This window comes from Rhynchophorus ferrugineus, unplaced genomic scaffold, assembly GCF_030347505.1.
Source record: "Rhynchophorus ferrugineus isolate W39M unplaced genomic scaffold, kcgeb_rfMv2 rfM6, whole genome shotgun sequence".
NCBI classification, from domain to species: Eukaryota; Metazoa; Arthropoda; class Insecta; order Coleoptera; family Curculionidae; genus Rhynchophorus; species Rhynchophorus ferrugineus.
Window position 1 is genome coordinate 3,625,574 of NW_027472585.1, and position 19,189 is coordinate 3,644,762.

The 19,189-nt window shown below is 31.5% G+C and overlaps 4 protein-coding genes across 10 annotated transcripts in view; 2 read left to right on the top strand and 2 right to left on the bottom strand.

The window, feature by feature from the left end:
- Window positions 1-6,884, top strand: part of LOC143198801 (uncharacterized) — a 116,114-nt gene extending 109,230 nt beyond the window's left edge. For all 4 annotated transcript variants that reach the window (XM_076408297.1, XM_076408298.1, XM_076408296.1 and 1 more), the window contains 3 exons: window positions 4,100-4,283; window positions 5,452-5,639; window positions 6,116-6,884. In XM_076408297.1, coding sequence (XP_076264412.1) covers window positions 4,100-4,283; window positions 5,452-5,639; window positions 6,116-6,304 — 561 coding nt within the window. In that variant the 3' untranslated portion in view covers window positions 6,305-6,884. The remainder of the gene's footprint in view (window positions 1-4,099; window positions 4,284-5,451; window positions 5,640-6,115) is intronic.
- A 48-nt stretch (window positions 6,885-6,932) lies between these two features.
- On the bottom strand, window positions 6,933-15,774 carry LOC143198802 (serologically defined colon cancer antigen 8 homolog). 4 transcript variants are annotated; one of them, XR_013006302.1, is made up of 14 exons: window positions 15,501-15,774; window positions 14,690-14,809; window positions 14,260-14,478; window positions 13,583-13,694; window positions 13,358-13,513; window positions 13,076-13,302; window positions 11,508-11,724; window positions 11,236-11,452; window positions 10,472-10,710; window positions 10,262-10,412; window positions 9,874-9,991; window positions 9,655-9,785; window positions 8,913-8,998; window positions 7,745-7,796 (listed from the first exon to the last, which is right to left on the bottom strand). XR_013006302.1 is itself a non-coding variant. In XM_076408300.1 (13 exons), exons 1-13 carry the CDS (start codon window positions 15,641-15,643, stop codon window positions 7,111-7,113), a joined length of 2,691 nt encoding a protein of 896 aa, XP_076264415.1. In that variant the 5' UTR covers window positions 15,644-15,766; the 3' UTR covers window positions 6,933-7,110. The 4 variants fall into 4 exon arrangements, 3 of the variants coding, with proteins under 3 accessions (XP_076264415.1, XP_076264416.1, XP_076264417.1); XM_076408300.1 differs by lacking the exon at window positions 9,655-9,785 and having other exon boundaries at window positions 6,933-7,796; window positions 15,501-15,766; XM_076408301.1 differs by lacking the exons at window positions 9,655-9,785; window positions 15,501-15,774 and adding an exon at window positions 14,969-15,101 and having other exon boundaries at window positions 6,933-7,796.
- A 442-nt stretch (window positions 15,775-16,216) lies between these two features.
- LOC143198817 (UPF0488 protein CG14286) lies at window positions 16,217-17,029 on the top strand. The gene is made up of 3 exons (XM_076408326.1): window positions 16,217-16,524; window positions 16,576-16,707; window positions 16,774-17,029. Exons 1-3 carry the CDS (start codon window positions 16,332-16,334, stop codon window positions 17,019-17,021), a joined length of 573 nt encoding a protein of 190 aa, XP_076264441.1. The 5' UTR covers window positions 16,217-16,331; the 3' UTR covers window positions 17,022-17,029.
- Window positions 17,022-19,032, bottom strand: Rcd5 (microspherule protein Rcd5). Its single transcript, XM_076408313.1, has 8 exons — window positions 18,839-19,032; window positions 18,703-18,787; window positions 18,414-18,651; window positions 18,126-18,355; window positions 17,785-18,038; window positions 17,630-17,715; window positions 17,398-17,578; window positions 17,022-17,327 (listed from the first exon to the last, which is right to left on the bottom strand). The coding sequence occupies exons 1-8, from the start codon at window positions 18,946-18,948 to the stop codon at window positions 17,120-17,122; spliced, it is 1,392 nt and encodes a 463-aa protein (XP_076264428.1). The 5' UTR covers window positions 18,949-19,032; the 3' UTR covers window positions 17,022-17,119.
- Between the last annotated feature and the right edge of the window lie 157 nt (window positions 19,033-19,189).

Below are 19,189 nucleotides of genomic sequence, written 5' to 3' on the forward strand. Positions count from 1 at the left end.
GTAACATTAACCTCGAAGAAAAAATCTATAAAAATTGTGGCTAATACGTGGATTTTATAGATGTCTATTTTTATTAGAAATATAAAATTTCTATGACACATGATTTATAAACAGCGATATTCGCAACATGTTTGAATAAATGATCCGTTTTTCCTATTTTAGTAGGGAATATAATACCGAGTACGTGCGTATGTATTCGAAAACATCCATCATGAGAAACAGTATCGTCATTAAAACACCAAGCAATAACGATTCTCTTTTCTTCCCGCTTTATTTTCCAAGAAACGACATCGGATTTTTCACAAAACAAGACAACAGTCGTAGGTGATAGTATTCAGGAACTGGCTAACTATAAAATGTGCGTTATGGTTCACCGCAATTCACATTGGATCCAACTACGCGTAAACGAACGTGTCGCCACTTACACCATAGAGTCCGGAGCTCTGCTCGCTTATTTCTCGTAGATCGACTCCAGCGACAAGCTGGTTTCGAGCATCTGTACTGTATAACGCGCGCTTTGGACTTGGTTGTTGTGAGTAGTGTATAAAAGTGTTTGAGGTTTAAGTGAATTTATTCAAAATGTCGCTCTGGATATCCTACGTACGAGCCGGATACAAAAAAAGCAACATGAAAAAACGAAATCGCTCATCTGTTGGTGTAAGTCGGTTCTTATTATTCTTAAGAATAAGTGAAACATTTCTAAGAGCTGTTTAGATTTTGTGGCGTAATATTTATGTTTTTATGTGTGAAAATGTCCTTGTCATAGGGCGACACGTTTCTTGACATTTTGAGTAACGAATTATTGAATCAAAATAAAAAAGAATAGACTTCGGAAGGATTTCGTTCAAATTCGCACACTAGGTACTCTTCGGACTGCTGATTACGAGAATGTTGGCAAAATTGAATTATCTCTTATAGTTTCCAAATTATGGGCAATAGAATATTTACATTTTTATCATCGGTTGCGACTTCATTATTACGGTCAAAACTGAAATTGTTGTTTTTAACTAAGGATTTCATTCAAATTTACACACTGAATACTTTTCGCTGAATTCACACACTGAATACTCTTCGCTGAATTCACACACCTTGTCCTTGCTGCTTTTAACGACCTCCTTAAAATCAATCCAGCCTTGTTCTCGAAGGTTCGTCATGCTCGTGGAGAATTGTGGTCTCTTGGCCAATTTTAAGTCACTTTCATTTCAGTCCTTTAAATCGACTGATTTGCTCGGTCTATACTATCCCATAGTCACAAAAAGCAAGGGAATTTGGTCAACCCAGCTTCCCAGCAACATGCACACGCTTTTAAAATCACCACACATCCGTCAACCGTGGTCTTCATATTTTAAGTTTTTGTGAATTTCTTTGAGATGTGTGGAATGAGATACAGAAATGGAAGAATAAAAACCACCGTTGTGAAACAGAATTGCGGTAAGGCTTCTGTTTTATAAACCTATGAGAAAGCGCCATTGTTTTGAGTATATCAAAATACACAGAAATCAGTTGAAAATACTCAAACGTCTTTTTTATTGCGGATCTGTATTATCTGTTTTATTGGCATAATAAAAAAACGGAATATTTATCTCAAACAGTTTAGTAAATCAAAGATGCATATTTAACAAATACTTTGTGAAAAAATTAGCCATTAGGATCTCATCTCTCTTGACCTCTGACGTGGTCAGGATAACATCTAAAATTACAAAACCAAATATGTTTTATTAGCTGATGTATAAATCTCAAACTTGAACTTTGTTGGAGTTGTGAACCATTAAAGTCCCACTTTTTTGGCCAAATGTTCACGACGTATTGCCTTATAAAATAAGTTGGGATAAGAAAATCTTTCATTTAAGCACTAGATAATATTATTTTGAAAGGTGCAAAATTGGAACACGATCGGTTCGGTTTTTTCGGCTATAAGTATGCGGTTTTCGTCGTCTTTTTGAAGATACTCGTTACTGTTTCCCGTTATATTTCAAATCCATAGCCAGCATGAAAAGCTGAACTATCTTCGTTGAAATGGAAGTAAGTAATTCATCAAGAACACTTCACAAAGGAGACAGTGTAGAAAATACTGAAAAAAGTCTATATTAAATATTGAGTTGAAACCATTGTTTTTTTAATTAAATATTGTAGATGTATGTCTATACATATTGTATTATTCCATAAGATAAAAAAATCGATTTCTTAATATTTGTAAACCTACCTAACCCCTTAATCTGACTATCTAACTGTATAAATATACTTCATAATAATTGATAAATATTTTATTGGTTAATATTTATGGGACTGAAATATATTTAATTTTATAATACTATTTCTATGTTTTAACATTAAGATCTTGAAAAACTTCTCGGTGTATTTTATAAATATTCATGTTTTATTAAAAATGACCTTAAAAGTTATATTATTTGAAGTATTAGAAAGTAATCGATTAGATTAGATATTTCCATTGCTAGTCACTGCATTTTCCTATTAACAATTACCAGATATTATATTGCTGTGATTTAGTAATATTATTTTATGTTTTAAGACGAAATCTTGGATAACTTCGTAAATCCATTTGATTTCGAGGTTATCGTGCATGTCTTCGTAGATTATCTAGCGATAAGCATTGATAATTAATCGTAGAACTTCTAAAAGCAGTTTTTGGCAGCGTTGGATTACTAGTCGTTTTTAATATCTACATCCCCATAAGTGCAAATAGGCATTATAATTAGCTGATGTTTTTGATCTTAAATGAAGTTAGGAGTATCATCCGACTATAATACTTAGATACGTTCACAAATACAATATTGGCTCGATGTTCCGATTCAAATTGTAGTAAAAAAGTAATAAAACATAAAAACTATGAGTGTTAGATATCGTTATTGAAGTTTGGTCTTAATTAATTCGTATTATCATACAGTCAAAATTTCTTCGAGATTTTTTATCAAAATTCGTCTCATATTATCCCGTGATCGCCATATTCGCCAGATTTAGTTCTGTTGGCCTTAGGTCTATACGCATATAGACTTTTTAGATATATTTGCAGTAAATATTTTTTTGTTAATATACAGCAGTTAATAAATGACCAAAAAAATGTAATTAGCGAAAAGGTATTTACGTTGATACATTAAATGTAATCTGTATTTAATAACCGTAATTAGTAAAATACTTTCTACGAAACTATAATCGTTTTCCATCGATAATTTAAAAACACCATTATAAATGTTTTCTTTATTTGGGGTATCACAGATGAGTAGTTAATATTTATAACAATTTATTATCGTTTTTTTAAACTAAAATCTTCAATCGTTATGCTCGATAATATTTACACTTCTACTGGTTTATATAACACATGTGTGCACCAGCACCTTGGCATATGCGACAACCCTATAATTTCCGTAGCAAAAGTCCCATTCCCAACACAAAATTTAATATAAATTTTGGTCTGTTGCAAAAGGTTTTGCCCGAGGTAGTGAAACTTGACTTAACAATATTAGAATTATTATAATAAATTAATTCCTTCGAAGGATATACAATATTTTGCCCGCAAAATTAATTTATTTTCATAATTTTATCGGAATTTTATTAATAATTATTTGAAAATTAAATGATCTACCTGTTAAGCATGTTATTAGCCTAAATGTAGCAAAGAGAATGAGATTTTCAGAAGTGATAAAAATAAATGCATTTTTAATTACATATTTGTTTGTTCAATTATCGACTTAAATATAACAATAAATTATCTCGATTGGCATGTCAACAACATTCAACCTAATCAATTCTTGGTACTATAGGAAAAAAGATGCAAATAATAAACATAATTTATTATTCGATGAAAGATGAAAGTTCACATAGTATCATATTAATAAAAATCTGTTTTTTAGTGTATAAATATCAAACTTACTGTCGTTTGACTAATATTTAAATAAAAGCATTTTAAATTTGACAAACAACCTGGTTTTTAATACGGTGTCAACAGGAAGTAATATAAATAGTGGCGATTTTTACGTCTACGAAACTCTAGTATTCTTAATAGTGCCAACATGTACGACTTAATTTATTAACGCCGCTAAAAAGATGTCATTTTGTACTATAATATGTTATTTCGTTCCAGTCTAACCTTGACGAATCGGAAGGTTCCCCGAGGCCATTGTCAGAAGTAAGCGAAATGAGTCTGGAAGTTGGTGGGACCATTAATAAGAAACGGAACAAGCCAAGTGACAAACAACGCCCTCTGACGCGTTACTTGCCAATAAGAAGTGCGGATCTTGATCTTAGACATCACATTGAAACAGCAGGTACCTGTCAAATACATGATCAAACTACGCTTTTATAAAATTTGAGATTATTTAACTATAGACCATTTAATAAAACAGTGAACTCACGACATCTAAATATATGGCGTCAAAACGTACAAATTTAAATAGATTAATGAAACCAAAATAATGTTAGCAAATATAAATTATTCTAACATTATAGTAAATTCAATATACGATTGTAGGTTAGAGTTGTTTTATTATATTTACGTTAAACTCTTTTCCACAATGTCTATGAGTCTCTGCATGTGATTTCTATATTTCGGCATTTCTAATTAGTGTGATCACAAATATTAAGTGGCGATTTGTAATTTATCAAAACAAACAAAGCGTCAAAGCATTTGTCGATTTGCAGTCTCTAATTTAAAGCCTCTCTTTAAAACAAATTTACAATCTGCGATAGGCAATACATTCGACATCGTGATGACGTGAGTTCACTGTTATTTTGTAGAGACTATACAATAAATATTCGACTTATTCTATTAGACTTGTTATTCTGTTAGAATAACATATATTTCATAAAATAGTGGAATGGAAATTAATTTTTCGTTATATATATATATATATATATATATATATATATATATATATATATATATATATATATATATATATAATGAATATGTACATGCTAGAACATACATATGTATATTCTGTACATGCTAGAACTGAGTCACTGAATAAATAAATACAATAGAAGGCGTATGTATTATTTACGGTGCTCAGACAATTTTCTAAAATTAAAATATTAGACATACTGCCTTCAACAGCTCAATTATTTTAAAGTGTTTATTATCATAACATAAGCATGACTTAACCAGATATTTATAAACAACAATTGTGTTGCTCTTGTTAGCTTCAAAGATTCAAGTAGGATATCCCTTTTTCTTTAAGTACGTAATCAATCCCACAAACAATTATCAAGGTTGGCGTTTTTCTGTCGGTTGTCAATTTATGATTAAGAGAGGCCTTGATCCTTGTAACTATATTTAACAATATATATTATAAATTACTGTTATAAATAATATTTGTTTGTTACGGATATTTGCAAATTATTGTTGCTGAATTATCGTAGCAACACCAATTTTTGTCCTACTACCCATATCCTCTATTAAATAGCTATCAATTAAATGTATTTTTCTATTTTTAGGACATCAAGTAGTACTCTGCCCACATGTTATTATCAATTCCCACAGTTGTCGTGGATTTCTGCATAAAAAAGGATCTAAACTACACGGATGGTCTAGAAGATGGTTCGTTTTTGATCGAAATAAGCACACTTTGACCTATTATACGGATAAAACCGAAAAGAAACCCCGCGGTGGTACTTACTTTCAAGTAAATATATCTACATTAACTTGCTGCATATTTTTTATTACTAAATTCTTATTATGAAGTGTCCCGTGTACAATGACATTTGATTTACCATTTTTAAATTTAAGTACCATTGTTAGTACATTTAAATATTAACGAAATTCCTTCTTAATTGGAAATTCATAATGCTTCACTTATTTAGAAACTACATTTCAAACTTAAATGTATAGGATTTTTTAATAAGAACAGGTTGATATTGGCAGTCTATTTATTATTTAATAACTGATGCCAAATCACCACTACAAGTTACAAGATTGAACACTAGGCCCAAATAACAAAACTTTATTGCTTAAATAAGGGTTCTCTAGAATCTAGTTTTGACCAAAAAAGATTATCATGCCATAATAAGAAGCAAGTAACGATAAATATTTTCTGTAAGCACAGGACATTTCATAATTTTGATAAAATACTTTGTATATTTATAATATTATGTATTTTAGGCAATAGAAGAAGTCTATCTGGATCATTTAAACAACGTAAAATCTCCAAACCCACACCTAACGTTTATCGTGAAGACTCACGAAAGATTATATTATTTAATGGCTCCATCACCTGAAGCCATGAGAATATGGGTTGACGTCATTTTTACTGGTGCCGAAGGCTATAGGGAATTCGAACATGGTACCTGACTTTAATTAATTCGACAGGGAGGTCCAAAATTATTCCCTAATGTGGTTTTGCTTATAGCCTTGTTGAACTAGCACACTAATTATTTCTGTAATCAATTATTATAAATGAAGAGAATGATCTATTTTTATATATATCAAAATAGACACAAAATGACTCTGCACTGTACATATTAGTATAGTTAAGTTAGATTTTTTAAACTTATGTGATAATATATAAGTTTCCCGAAACAATTTCCCAATACACTTGAAACTTTTATAATTGCAAATTTTACGAGCAGCTATTTGAATGTCACGATTTATGTTATTATTTATTTATCAAAGGGATTCAAATGGGTATATTTTTCTAGTAGTATATGTGGTAGCTCGAAATGTGGTGTAAACTTTTAAACGGTCATACTAAGAGCGATTGATATATTTAGTTAATTATTAAGTATTATCTCAATAATTAAGGTGCCTTTATATACAGACTGGATTTAAGAGCATTTTATGGATTAAATGTATGCTAGCATAGTGTGAGACTGTAAGAAAAACAAATTTCTTATTGTAATGTGTGTGTTAATATAAAAGGATATTTATATAAGCCATGTTTTTATTTCATTATCCATATAAACAAGGAAAGAACAATTGATTGAAATACGAAAAAGTTTATTAGATATAAATGTTCCTTAATCGTATATAACAAACTTCCTGTGCCTACAGCGATAAACAAAAAAAAACAACAAAAATATTGCACTTAATATAAAATTCCCATAGAAGACTATGAGAATAAATTAACAACTACTTAGAGAATATAAAACCTATATCTCCTATGATTGACTTTCTGGTGCATTTTCTGTATTTTGTGCATATTGATTTTGATCATCATAATATTGACTATTAACCTGACCATCACCAGAAGGTGCATAATTATTTTCGTCTGTGTAGGCCTGATTTGGATCATAATGTTGATTAGGATCGTACTGCTGATTCGGATCATACTCCTGATTGGGATCATAAACTTGATTTGGATTATTATATTGCTGATTCGGATCACTATACTGTTGATTTGGATCATATTGCATATTAGGGTCGTACTGATATTGTCCATCACTTTCATTATATTGTTGATTTGGTTGCGATGCATACTGCTGATTGGGGTCGTACTCATTAGAATGATCCATATACTGTTCCTGACCATATTGTTGATTATCAGCTTGTTTGTAATCCTGGTCCTGTTGCGTTGCGTATTGTTGCGTATCAGGAGCATCACTGGAGTAGTTCTCCAGCTGTATCTGGTCTTTGACTTGATCCAAATGGAGGTCCTGTTGAGACTCGGTTACTGCCGGCGAGAGTTTCTCCCGACTTGGCTGTCGGGAGTTCGTTTTACTTTTGTTAATTAGAGATGATCGGCTTTCTGATCGGGCGAAACTTTGCGATTCGGGACGTGGTGAGGTAGAGGGGGTTTGCGATGTAGGTGTGATTCTTTTATTGCTGATTGCAGGAAGGCCTTCATCTGTGACATAAAATGTGTGTAAGAATAATAACATCACACTGTAAATGATAATGAATAGTAATACAAAAGGTTTCTACACAGATAATATTTAAAATAAATGTTTAAAAATATCATGAATTAAGTAAAATGCATAATTAATATAATAGGCACAATAACGTTTAATTAAATGTTCTTTAGTAACAGTTATAATATTAACATTGATCTAGGAACAGTGGCGGCTCCTGATAAAAATTTTAAGATATTCTGCAATATTTGCAAAAAACAATTAAGTCCGTCCTACGTTCTTTTCTGTTTGCAAGTTTGGTAATCACTTTGTCAATTTTAATGACTATTCGATTTTAATTTTAATTCTATTTCTGAGATCAACTGTTTATCAAGTACGGGTGTAACTTTTCCCTTTACTTGCGCCAGATTTGTCAATAATATCATCTGATAATGGTCTACCTTTTCCTTTAAATCCCAACTTTTCTCCGTAAGAATATTGTTAAAAAATTTCACATTAATTAAATTAAAGATCACTTCCATAGTCACAGTTATTAATAACTGGTCGAAAGTCGCGTAAAATTCCGATACAGATAACCGAAATATCCACTTATACAATAATGGCCTTGTTTTAGACCGTTTGGGCTGACACGAGGGTTGGCGGAGTGCCGCGCGGGTTGAAAGAGCTCGCAGAGCACGATCATGTGGCCCAGATAAATAATATCATGAGCGATAACATAAATCGGTAGCATAGACAATAGGTGATTCCATTGGTCCACCTTACTTCCGCGGCTAGCAAATCCATTGCAGTTTTTTTTATCATTTATTACAACAAGAATTCACGAATGCTAAGTGGGATTTGCTTTTTGGTAAGTAATAGAAAATATTTTAGTGAGATTACATAATTATTTTTAGGATCTCTGCAGCACTGCAGGCGCCACTGTTCAGAAAATGTTACCAAAGTATATATTTTTAGAAATCTTTTGTATATACTTCAATGATAATGTGTGTACGTGATACAAACTACCCCCTGGGTGATGATAAACGTTGAATAAATGAATACTAGATGAGTCTACTGATCAATTTATAATCTTGTGTTAATTTTGACGAAAGAACGCAAATTCTTCAAAATACCTTTTACATTCGAAGTGGCATATTGTGTCTGACTAAATCTATTGTTTAAAAGATCTAGGCTAGTTTGTAGTTCCCGTATTTCCTCCCTATAAACAATAAAACACAACACGTTAAACACATATCGGCCGTTTGCATCAACTGCTGGCTAAGATTTGGAAGATGAGCGTGACATTTGCGTTTGTTTCGTTTCGAACAAATCTGAGCCAAGTCCCATGCAAACGTAATAGCGTGTACCTCAAGATGTTTGCTGTTATCCGCGTTCTGGTCCTTCAAGTACGTCCAGATGCTTTCTAATCTAGACATAAGCTCGATATTTTTAGTTCGCAACTTTGCCCTTTCAACTCTGCAGTACAACAAATATATGAAATGAATTATTCTTTTCATTACAAAACATAATTAATGTCATATAATATACTGATGTTTATTTTTTACAGTATTTACTGTTACCAATCAGACCATAGAATAAAACTTGGCAAAACAATGTTTAGGAAACACTGGTCTAACTCATTACTACAGCTGGGTTATAATTATTTATATTACTAATAAATAAATATTATAAATGTGTGTTAATATGTTATAGTATAATTAGTATAAATTAAAAACTATGAATCAATCAATCAAATTTAACACCTTTTTTTATATTAGTGAATAGCAAAATTGATTTAACCGAATAAATAGTTCAGATACACCAATACAAGTACAAATGAAACAACTACAAGAATTATTTTAGGTAAAAACTAACCTTCCTGGATTTGGGAACCACTTTGACGTTAATATCTATCTTAAGAGGTTCCTTGCGTTTGGTTGGTTGGACTGTCAGCGAATCTGACGCGTTTATTTCTGATCTTTCGCACTCGGACTGATGATCCTTCCCTACCAAACACAAGGTCTTTATTAGACAATCATCATTATCATCATCGTGACAATTTCAAAGAATATATCGGAATGTGGACGCTCTTACTTATGCCTGTGGCTAGCATCATCGAGTTTCCTAGTGAGGGCATGGCATTCAGACGACAGTTTGTCCATGAGTTGATTTTGGGATTGAATCATGCTCTCTAGCTCGGCTACAGTAGCCGCTGCAACAACGAACAATACTTTAGTGTTTTCTTTAATGGATAACATAAAAATAGCACTAGCTATATGTCCTCCCAAATCAACTCATGTCAAATGTATGTTGTTTTCGAAATCCATATAATAATAAAATATGCAGAAAATGTTTTCAAATTTCAATATGATTTTAATTTAATTTCAGATAGTTTGAAACATAACATAGTACCATAAAATTAGATATTTTTCAAACTATTTGGATGAAATTTATATATATAAACAAATTGCAAATTATTTACCGTGTTTGTTCTCCATGTCATGTATCATGGAGGTTAGTTCCTTCTCACGATCCTCCGGTTTTGGAGTGGGTGGAGGTAACGGCATTATAGCACTTGATCTTGGAGTAGTCGATTTTGAACGTTCTTCATTTAAAGCAGAATTCAAATTGATCTAAAACAAAGTAACAATGTATAAAAAAAATAAATTTTAATGAAATATAATAGTAGTACTTCTTTCTCCAAAGATGCGACTTGTTCTGTAAGGCGAATATTCTCTCTCCTGCTATGAATCAGATCAGCATCAGCCCTGTCTAATCTCTGCCGTAAAGATTGTATTTCAGCTTGGAGACGAGTTATTTCTTGTTTGTATTGACGCTCGGTTCTCTCGTTTGACATGTTCAGTGTCGAGATCTGTTGCTCTAAGGCACTTTTCTCAGCCCCAGTCACTCCGATATCGGATTGTAGAGTCACTGAAATTGTCATAATACAACTACACGCATATAAAATAAATACAGTTGGTCCAATCTTATAATGCCACATATAACAAAAAAGCAACAGAATTGTATACAGTTTATTTATAATTTAACCCATTTAACCTAAAATATGATCGCATGTCAAACGTCAAATTGACATTTCATATGTCAAACAAATCATGATATTGACATAAATATCTCAAAAATTACATTGTCTATTATACTATTTATATTTATTGGATTAACGTTAGGTGAATAATAACTCTGTATAAATTTAAATGTGCATCAAAAATAAGTTAAATGTCAAATTGACATTTCATATGTCACAAAGAAAAATCACGATAATAACAGAGTTCCCTGTAATTATGACTAATTAATAAAAAAACAAATGGTATATTGGAGATAATTGCCAAAAGATGTGTGAATATTTGCCAGATCAACAAACTAACTAGGTCGGTTTGTCAACTTATACGATTTGTTTGAACGCCACTAGAAGGCAGAAAATATATGAACAAAACTTACGAATTTTGTTTTGCATGTCTTTTTTCAGTTCATCAATCAAAGCTTGTTTTTGTGCACACTCCCTTCTGAAATCGGTATTTTCTCGCCTTTGTTTGTCAAGCTCCAATTGCAACTTATTAGTAGTCTCCCACTGTACGCCAACTTCGGCTGTTAACTGTTCAATTTGCTGTGTGTAACGTCTTTCCACGGCCGATCTCTCATCCGAGATTCTTCGACTCTACAAAAGAAACAAGCTTTCAAAATGGTACGATTAAATTAATCAGAAATCTAACCTGATCGGCAATGGCATCTCTTAGTTTGAGATGTTGGCGTTCTAGTTCGTCCTTCAGGCGTCTGATTTCAAGTTCCGCCGCGCTTTTTTCGTATTGAGCCTGTTCTGCCACATCTAGACTCCTTTTAACCTGATCGCAAGTATCGTTTTCTTTATCACGCAACTTTGATAGTGCCGATTGCAAAGACTTAATTTTTTCTTGTAGTTCTTCCTTCTCCCTAAAATATAATATCTCATGTCTCATAACATCACGCCAGACTGTGTAACTGTGTAATCCTAGAGGAAATAAAGGGAATAATAATTTTCATACGTCAAAGTGACAGACACAAATTCTGCTACATGCTGGTTCATCGCAAATTCTATTTAAAAAAAATTGACATATAGTCTATCCAAAGTAGCAGTGAACTCATGTCATCTCAATTTATGACGTCAAAACGTCACAATGTTGTCGTATTTATCTCCAACATTTTAGTTTATTTTAGCCTTGATATATATCAACATTCTAACATAAATAAAATAATGAAACAAAAATGTTAATGTTATGTTAAAATATAGTACATCTAATGCATATATCATCGAAGGACTTAAATTACAGTTAATTGAACAGCTACAGACTTTTGTAGAACGTATCAAACAACATTGTAATTCTTTTTAACTGGAAAAAAATGAGAAGGAAAATATTGTCTGATATTAATACGAATTTACAATATAAAATAGGCCATACATTATACATCTTGATGACGTGAGTTCTCTGCTACTTTGGGAACACTATATTTGTCAAACTGTCAAACGCATTTAAAGATTATAATTGATTATGAATCAGCAATATTCAAGTGCAGAATCTAATAATCTAACTTGTATAACTACTAACATTAATAATGTATATATGTCAAAAATATGACCAGTCTGATAGGCATTTTAAATCAAACTCACTCATTACCAACAACTGAATAATAATAATAACGCATGAACTTCTACCGTTAGTGAAAATAAAATCATCTCTAAAATAGATTAAAACTACAATTACAATTTTTAATTATCGTATGATTTGTGAAAATATAGTACTTCCAAAAAAACTGTCAATACACGTCATTAATATCGTCGAACTTATTGCCAAATTCAGTTAATAAAAACCTAAAATCCCTTTTAAACTAGGAGCATTTTTCTTTCGCATTTTACCAATTTACATTACTCTAGATAAAAAGACACAGAATGAAGTCTGATATTGAACGAAGTCGAACACTGAAACTGAACTAAATCGTTTTATAAAACTCGATTTCTCTTGGTTTTGTTCAACACTGTTGTCATATGTCAATCTAAATATAATAAAACACTTCTAACCTACTGTTGCGGCTGTTTTTCTCTCTAGTTCATCTACTATAATGTTAGAATACATTATATTTTATAACGTTATTTTTGTTTCATTATTATATTTACATTAGTATTTTGTTGTCAGAAGCAAAATAAACGAAAACTTAAATTTGGTGCGCTAACGTTACACTATAAATTTTGATGGAAAAAAGGAATTTCCTATTTATGAAAAGTTATTTATATTTATTAGTTACAAACCTATTACAACCGTCTACTTGTTTCCGTAAATTGTCGTAGGTAGCACCTTCAAAATATGAACCATCCGAAAGTTTCTGTCTTAGAACCTCGTTGTCCTCCTGCGATTTTTTTAGGTCAATTTTAGACTGGGTCAATTGGGCTTCTAATTCCGATATCCTGGATTCAAAAACTATAGCCGGCCCATCAATAAGTTTCGTTATCCTGGTTTTTTTAGGCGATTTCGATACCTTGATAAAAGAATATTGACAGTGACAGTTTATATTTGACCTGTGATTGATTTACTTTTCTCTCTGCGACGTCAAATTCGGTTTCAGTCTCGGTCTCCGTTTCCAAGTGATCAAAGACGGACTTGATTAGCTTGGTTTTCTGCTTTTCGTGTAAATGTTCATTCTCGCTTATTACCTCTTTGACCTTGGAGAGCAGCGATGACAGTTCATCCTGCGAGTGCAAAATTACTCTTCAGTAGAAGCCTAACGAGTGTTTACTAGTAAATGCCTTTTTCTGTACCTTGCAAAATCTAGATTCTTTCTCCAACTGTTCGATATAATCCTCTTGGCGTTCTATGAAAGACATCAACTCTGGCGGCGCCGGTGCGACGTTGTCAAACTTAACTGGTTCTCTAAAATAACAACAATGATTATTAAAAAGGAAATATACTATATTTCTGAAGTGCTTGTGCCATTAAATTTACAGATAACCAACTCTAAATAATACAACTTACAGGACTGTATACAAAATAATAAATTTATTACTCAAGTGTATTTTTTACTCATAGTGTATCCAAAGTAACAGTGACTCACGTCATCAAGATGTATAATGTATTGCCTATTACAGTTTGTAAATTCGTTTTAATACCAAACAGTATTTTCGTTCTAATTTTATTCTAGTTAAAAGAGATAAAATGCTGTCTTACTTGGAACATGGAACCGAATAAGCCTTCAAAAGTCATTCGGTTGCCAAATGTCTGAAAAATTCTTCATAACATTAGTAATATGAGGTTGTAAGCCGGCAAACGTTATTTTAAACGCTTTACTTGTTTTAATAAATTTCAAATCACTGCTTAATATTTTTGATTACTACGTTTTGACGTCATAAATTAAGATAACGTAAGTCTGATACTATTTTGGATAAACTATAAATTACTTTAATACGTAATTTCTCTTGAATTTTATTTTAACACTTACTGTGGCACATTCTTTTCGGCAGTTTCTGTATGCAACGTACTAATATTGCTTTTTAAAGGAGGATAGTACAATTTCCTTGGAACAGATGGTGTATAATTGTAACTATAATATGGTCTTGTTAGCCTAGAAGTTCTGCTGACTCCACTTATTACGGATTGATTATCCGTTTCTTCGCCGCCACTATCCAATTCCCTATGAGGTCTGCTACTATATATGCGACTAACAAATCAAAAATAATAATACTTTATTAAATCCCTTAAGTGACTCATCAAAGTACTTCAAACTTTTTATTTCTCCAAATATATAAATTTATACGTTATTAAAATATAATCAGCATATACCATTAGAATTATATATATATAATTATATACTTAGATTATTAAAACAAAAATTGATATAATAGCTTAAAACATATGACTATCAATCGAACCTTCTCACTGGCGTATAACTTTCGGCAAGAAGAATTCTCAAACGGCCTACTGCTTCGCGATATGCCGTATCTGCATAATCTGGTTTTCTTCTAAAATCCATCTTGGGCATAGTTCCTTTCCTATTAAATAAGAACAAAAATAGCACGTCTTAAAATTATGCGAAATATACTCACGTCGTATAAGATAAAAATACGACTTACTGTTACAAGTGCATTTTATTAATGCAAGTGTATGCGGAATGACCAACACACATGTAAATTACGAAATAATTTACCTACCCCCATGTCCACTTTATGTTTGTATTTGTGATGATAAGACGTATAAGGGCTCTGTTTGCAATCAATACCACTTCTCGCGTGTTGAGTCATATTTGTAAAACAATAAATGACCATAAACATAAGTTATAAAAAGTAAAAAATTTATATTTCAAACTATATGACGGATATCTTTGAGCAACGATAGACATGCGATACAGGCCAAATTTAAGATGTTTATTCAATAAATCTAGTCGCTATGGAAACGAACACATAGCGCAGTAATAGATTGGCATTTAAGTGCTGCATTACGATAATATAATAGATTATAATTAGTTTTGTTTTTACTGCATGAGTAAAATATCATTAAATATTTAATATTTTATATTTAAAACAAAATCGATATATTAAATACTCTAAGTTCATCTAGATATTAAAAGTAAAGGTTTCCTAATTGAATTAAACTATTTATCTATAAATTTATGAAATCTGTATCTAACAGACTCACTGTTTTTATTACTGAGGGTGAAAAAACAATATTTGAAATGAAACTTACTTGAATTTTTTTCTTTTTTCATTAGATAGAGCCGAGATCGGTCTATTTGAATATAATGACCGCAAAGCTCCTAACTTAGGCCTGACCAAATATCCAGTATTGGGTCTCTGCTTCTTGGTGGTACTTCCCCCAGTGTTATACATCTTCTGCAATTTATTCCTCCAATTACACTATAGTGATGCACCTACTACCCAGTGTTGTTGATCAAATGGCAGTTCGTGTTTATAATCGCTACCTTTTATAATCTCGCGCGATCAATGCAGCAATGTTTGGGCATATTGGAAAGTCCTAAGAACTTTAACATCGTGGAAAATGTCTTTCCAGCACGCGATGTACCACCAAGCACGAGATATTGAAAAATATTCCTTTATCGATATATTAATGCGGTGATACTTCTTTCTCTGTTCAGAACTAATGCGATTTTATAACGGCAATAATAAAATACCTTTAAATCTTTTAATATTTCGTCATAGTATATATACATTATAAAGCTATGGTTTAATTTTAATATTCAATAAGTAATTTAATATTTAATTAAAGTAAAAAGTATGGAAATATTACAATAGTGAAAGATGCTTAAAACCAATGATATTTTATAGGAATATAAATATAATTATAGTAAAATAATAGTCAATAACGAAATATTTGCGTACGAATGTCTCTATATACCTATAATTAAATAATCGATATCAATAAAAATAATCGATACAATGATGCCATCCCTAATGTTAAAATAACCTCAATTTAAAGATGCTGTTAAAACAGAATTAAGAAAGGATTTCCTTTTTTCTGATTTAAAACAGAATTGAAGAGGAAAGTATTACTGCGAAAATGCCACCTCCACGAGCTAAATTATATAAAAGTAAAGCACCCACAGGACCGCCTTCAGTAGCATCATCATCAAATGCACCTCCAACTACAGGCTTAAGCCCCGAACAAGAGAGACAATTTGAAACAGAATTATGTTGGTGTATTCAACAATTGCAAATAGGGCTCTCTTCAAATAAACTAAATAATAAACAAGGTGAATGTTTCCATTTAAGAAATGTTAAGTTTTATGACTTTTAACTTTTAGTTCAAGATCACACAAAAGCATTAAATACCCTTATGAGTAACACAGCTCCACTGGTAAAGAAAAGACAGATAATGCGACTGTCCTTTGGAGACTATAGAGCTAAAATGATAACGGAAGAAAAAAAAGCAAAAGGTAATAACAATTGTTTAACAACTAAAATTGACTATATTAACTTTCATAAATAATTCATTGTTGCAGCATTGTCTTTCAAAGTTTCTACATCCAAAGCAAGCAAGAAATCACTTTTTCTAAAAAAAGCTATGGCAACTTCAGGTAGTGATTTTAAGTTTGATTTCCCTGTACCAACAACAAATATCGATGATATTGAGGAAAAAACCGATGAAACCAATAAGCCATTGAGACAGTTCATTAAAAATTCAGTTTTTAATGGCTCAGATAATAGTTTTAGGTTTAATTTTGTTAATGAGGAAAATAAAAATACATGATTTAATACCACTGAAATGTATTTATAACTAAACATAGCACATATAAAATTCACAACTTGTTGATTAAAACTAGTATTGACATTAACAAAAGTCTAAAATTATGGTGGTAAATTATATTTAACACTTTCATTGTGTATTGCTCGAATCAAATCATGATTAATTGAAAAAATAAATCTAAGACAAGCAATTTCAACAACTGCATGATCATGTAAACGAACTTTATTTCCAGCGGTGACCGGTTTGCCAGCTACAAATATAGGTCGCTTTCCTTCAGATGATAAATAAAATTCACCAGTATTTCTTAACCTACAACAAATAGTAGCATTATATTGCAAAAAAATAGTTCTATAGTTCATTTCTATGTTAAATATATTACCTTAGCGTTGCTTGTCTCCTAGAAATTTTATGGGCCGGGCCTTCAAGGGATAAGTCTATATCAACATTGTGTCCTTTGCCAGATCTTCCAATTGTTATCTCTCTCGATCTCATTAAATATCGTACCATACGACCTCTTAAAACAGCCAAAGTCTGACCATCTAATTCACCTGGGCACATTCCTATCAAATATAAAAATTAAAAATCATATAATCCTATAATAATATTAATACCAGTAATACTGTCCACAAGAACATTCCATCGCCCTACTTCATTCTCCAACTGACGAATTTCTTTAATATTTCTCCTTTGTTGAAGTCTATATAACATAATAATATATGATTAACAACACACCATCAATCATTAGTTTAGTATTTTGAAAATTTACCTTAATTCTTGGTCAAGTGCTTCGTCTGGTGGATCATTCAATTCTGAATCTTGTATAAGTTCCTCTGCATCATTAAAAGTCATGATTGGCCTTCCTGACGTTGGTATAGGGCCAACAGTCTGATCTGGTAATAAATGATACATTCTTAAGGTTTGCCAATGACGCATTAATGAATTTGCAGTTCTCCCATTATAGAAAATATCTGAATGTTTTGTTAAGAGTTCGGAAAAATTTTCTAATGTTGGATTTGCACTCTAAAAAAATACATTTTATAAAAAAGTGTTAAACATATGCACTATACTGAATGAACATTAATTAATTCATTATAAATAAATACTCACTGATTTAATAGTACTTAGAATCCTCTCCTCCTCTTGACTCCATAACGCTTTATCCTGAATAGCCGTAATCATATCAGGATGAAGATTTCGCATAGCTGATACTGCTACTCTAGATACTGCTTGATCATATAATAAGGCATACCATCGAGATTGTAATTCTTGCAAAGTAAATTTACAAGAAAATTTGGTTCCAAGATGTACAGTTTTGAGGTCATTTGTTTGTTGAACACCTTAAATGTAAACACGTAACTAGTATAGTACTTCAATAGTAGAAATCAGGATTCCAACCTATTATTAACGCTAAATCATCAATTGGTTTCCATCTACCCAAATCTTTAGTTGTAAGTTGGTTTTTTGGTTGACTTTTCTTCTTTCCTTTAGATGTATTTAGTGTTGTCTTTGAAAAACTCTTTTTCTTAGCTTCCATTACATGTTGTGAAACTGCTACACTTGTTGAAGGAGTATTTGAAGGCGATCCAACTGGTGCCAAATCTGAGTGATATGATTGAGTTCTAGCTCTGGCACTCTAAATAAAATGACATGACATCTTTCATTATTAATACATTTATAGAAATACCTTTATATTTGATACTCCTGGTACGCCTAGACTATATTCAACTAGCTCATCGTCAAATTTTTTTCGCTTTATTGACCTATTGGAACTGTTTAAGAACAATTATTTACAAATATTGATTTATAACCTCAAATAATACCTTCGTCGTCTTGCAGTAGCTTCAGCACTTTCACTTAGCAACACTTGTGCACTTATATTGTTGTAGTCATTTCCACCTTGTATAATCTCATTGTCATTTAAACTTTCCATGTTAGGTAAATATTTCTATTTTAATATCAACATACACTAAAACCTCAAAACAAAAAATATGAGGATGTTGACAAGAGAGGGGGTGTTTTCTATCTTTGTTTTGTTAGCGACATCTATATAAGTAGTGTCTAAAGTTTAAATACGGCGAGAGCCGTAGTTATTGATACAAAATCACTTTTTATTTTTCACTATAGAAAATTGTTTTGTCCAATACTAAATAACTGTCCTGCAAATATACTTT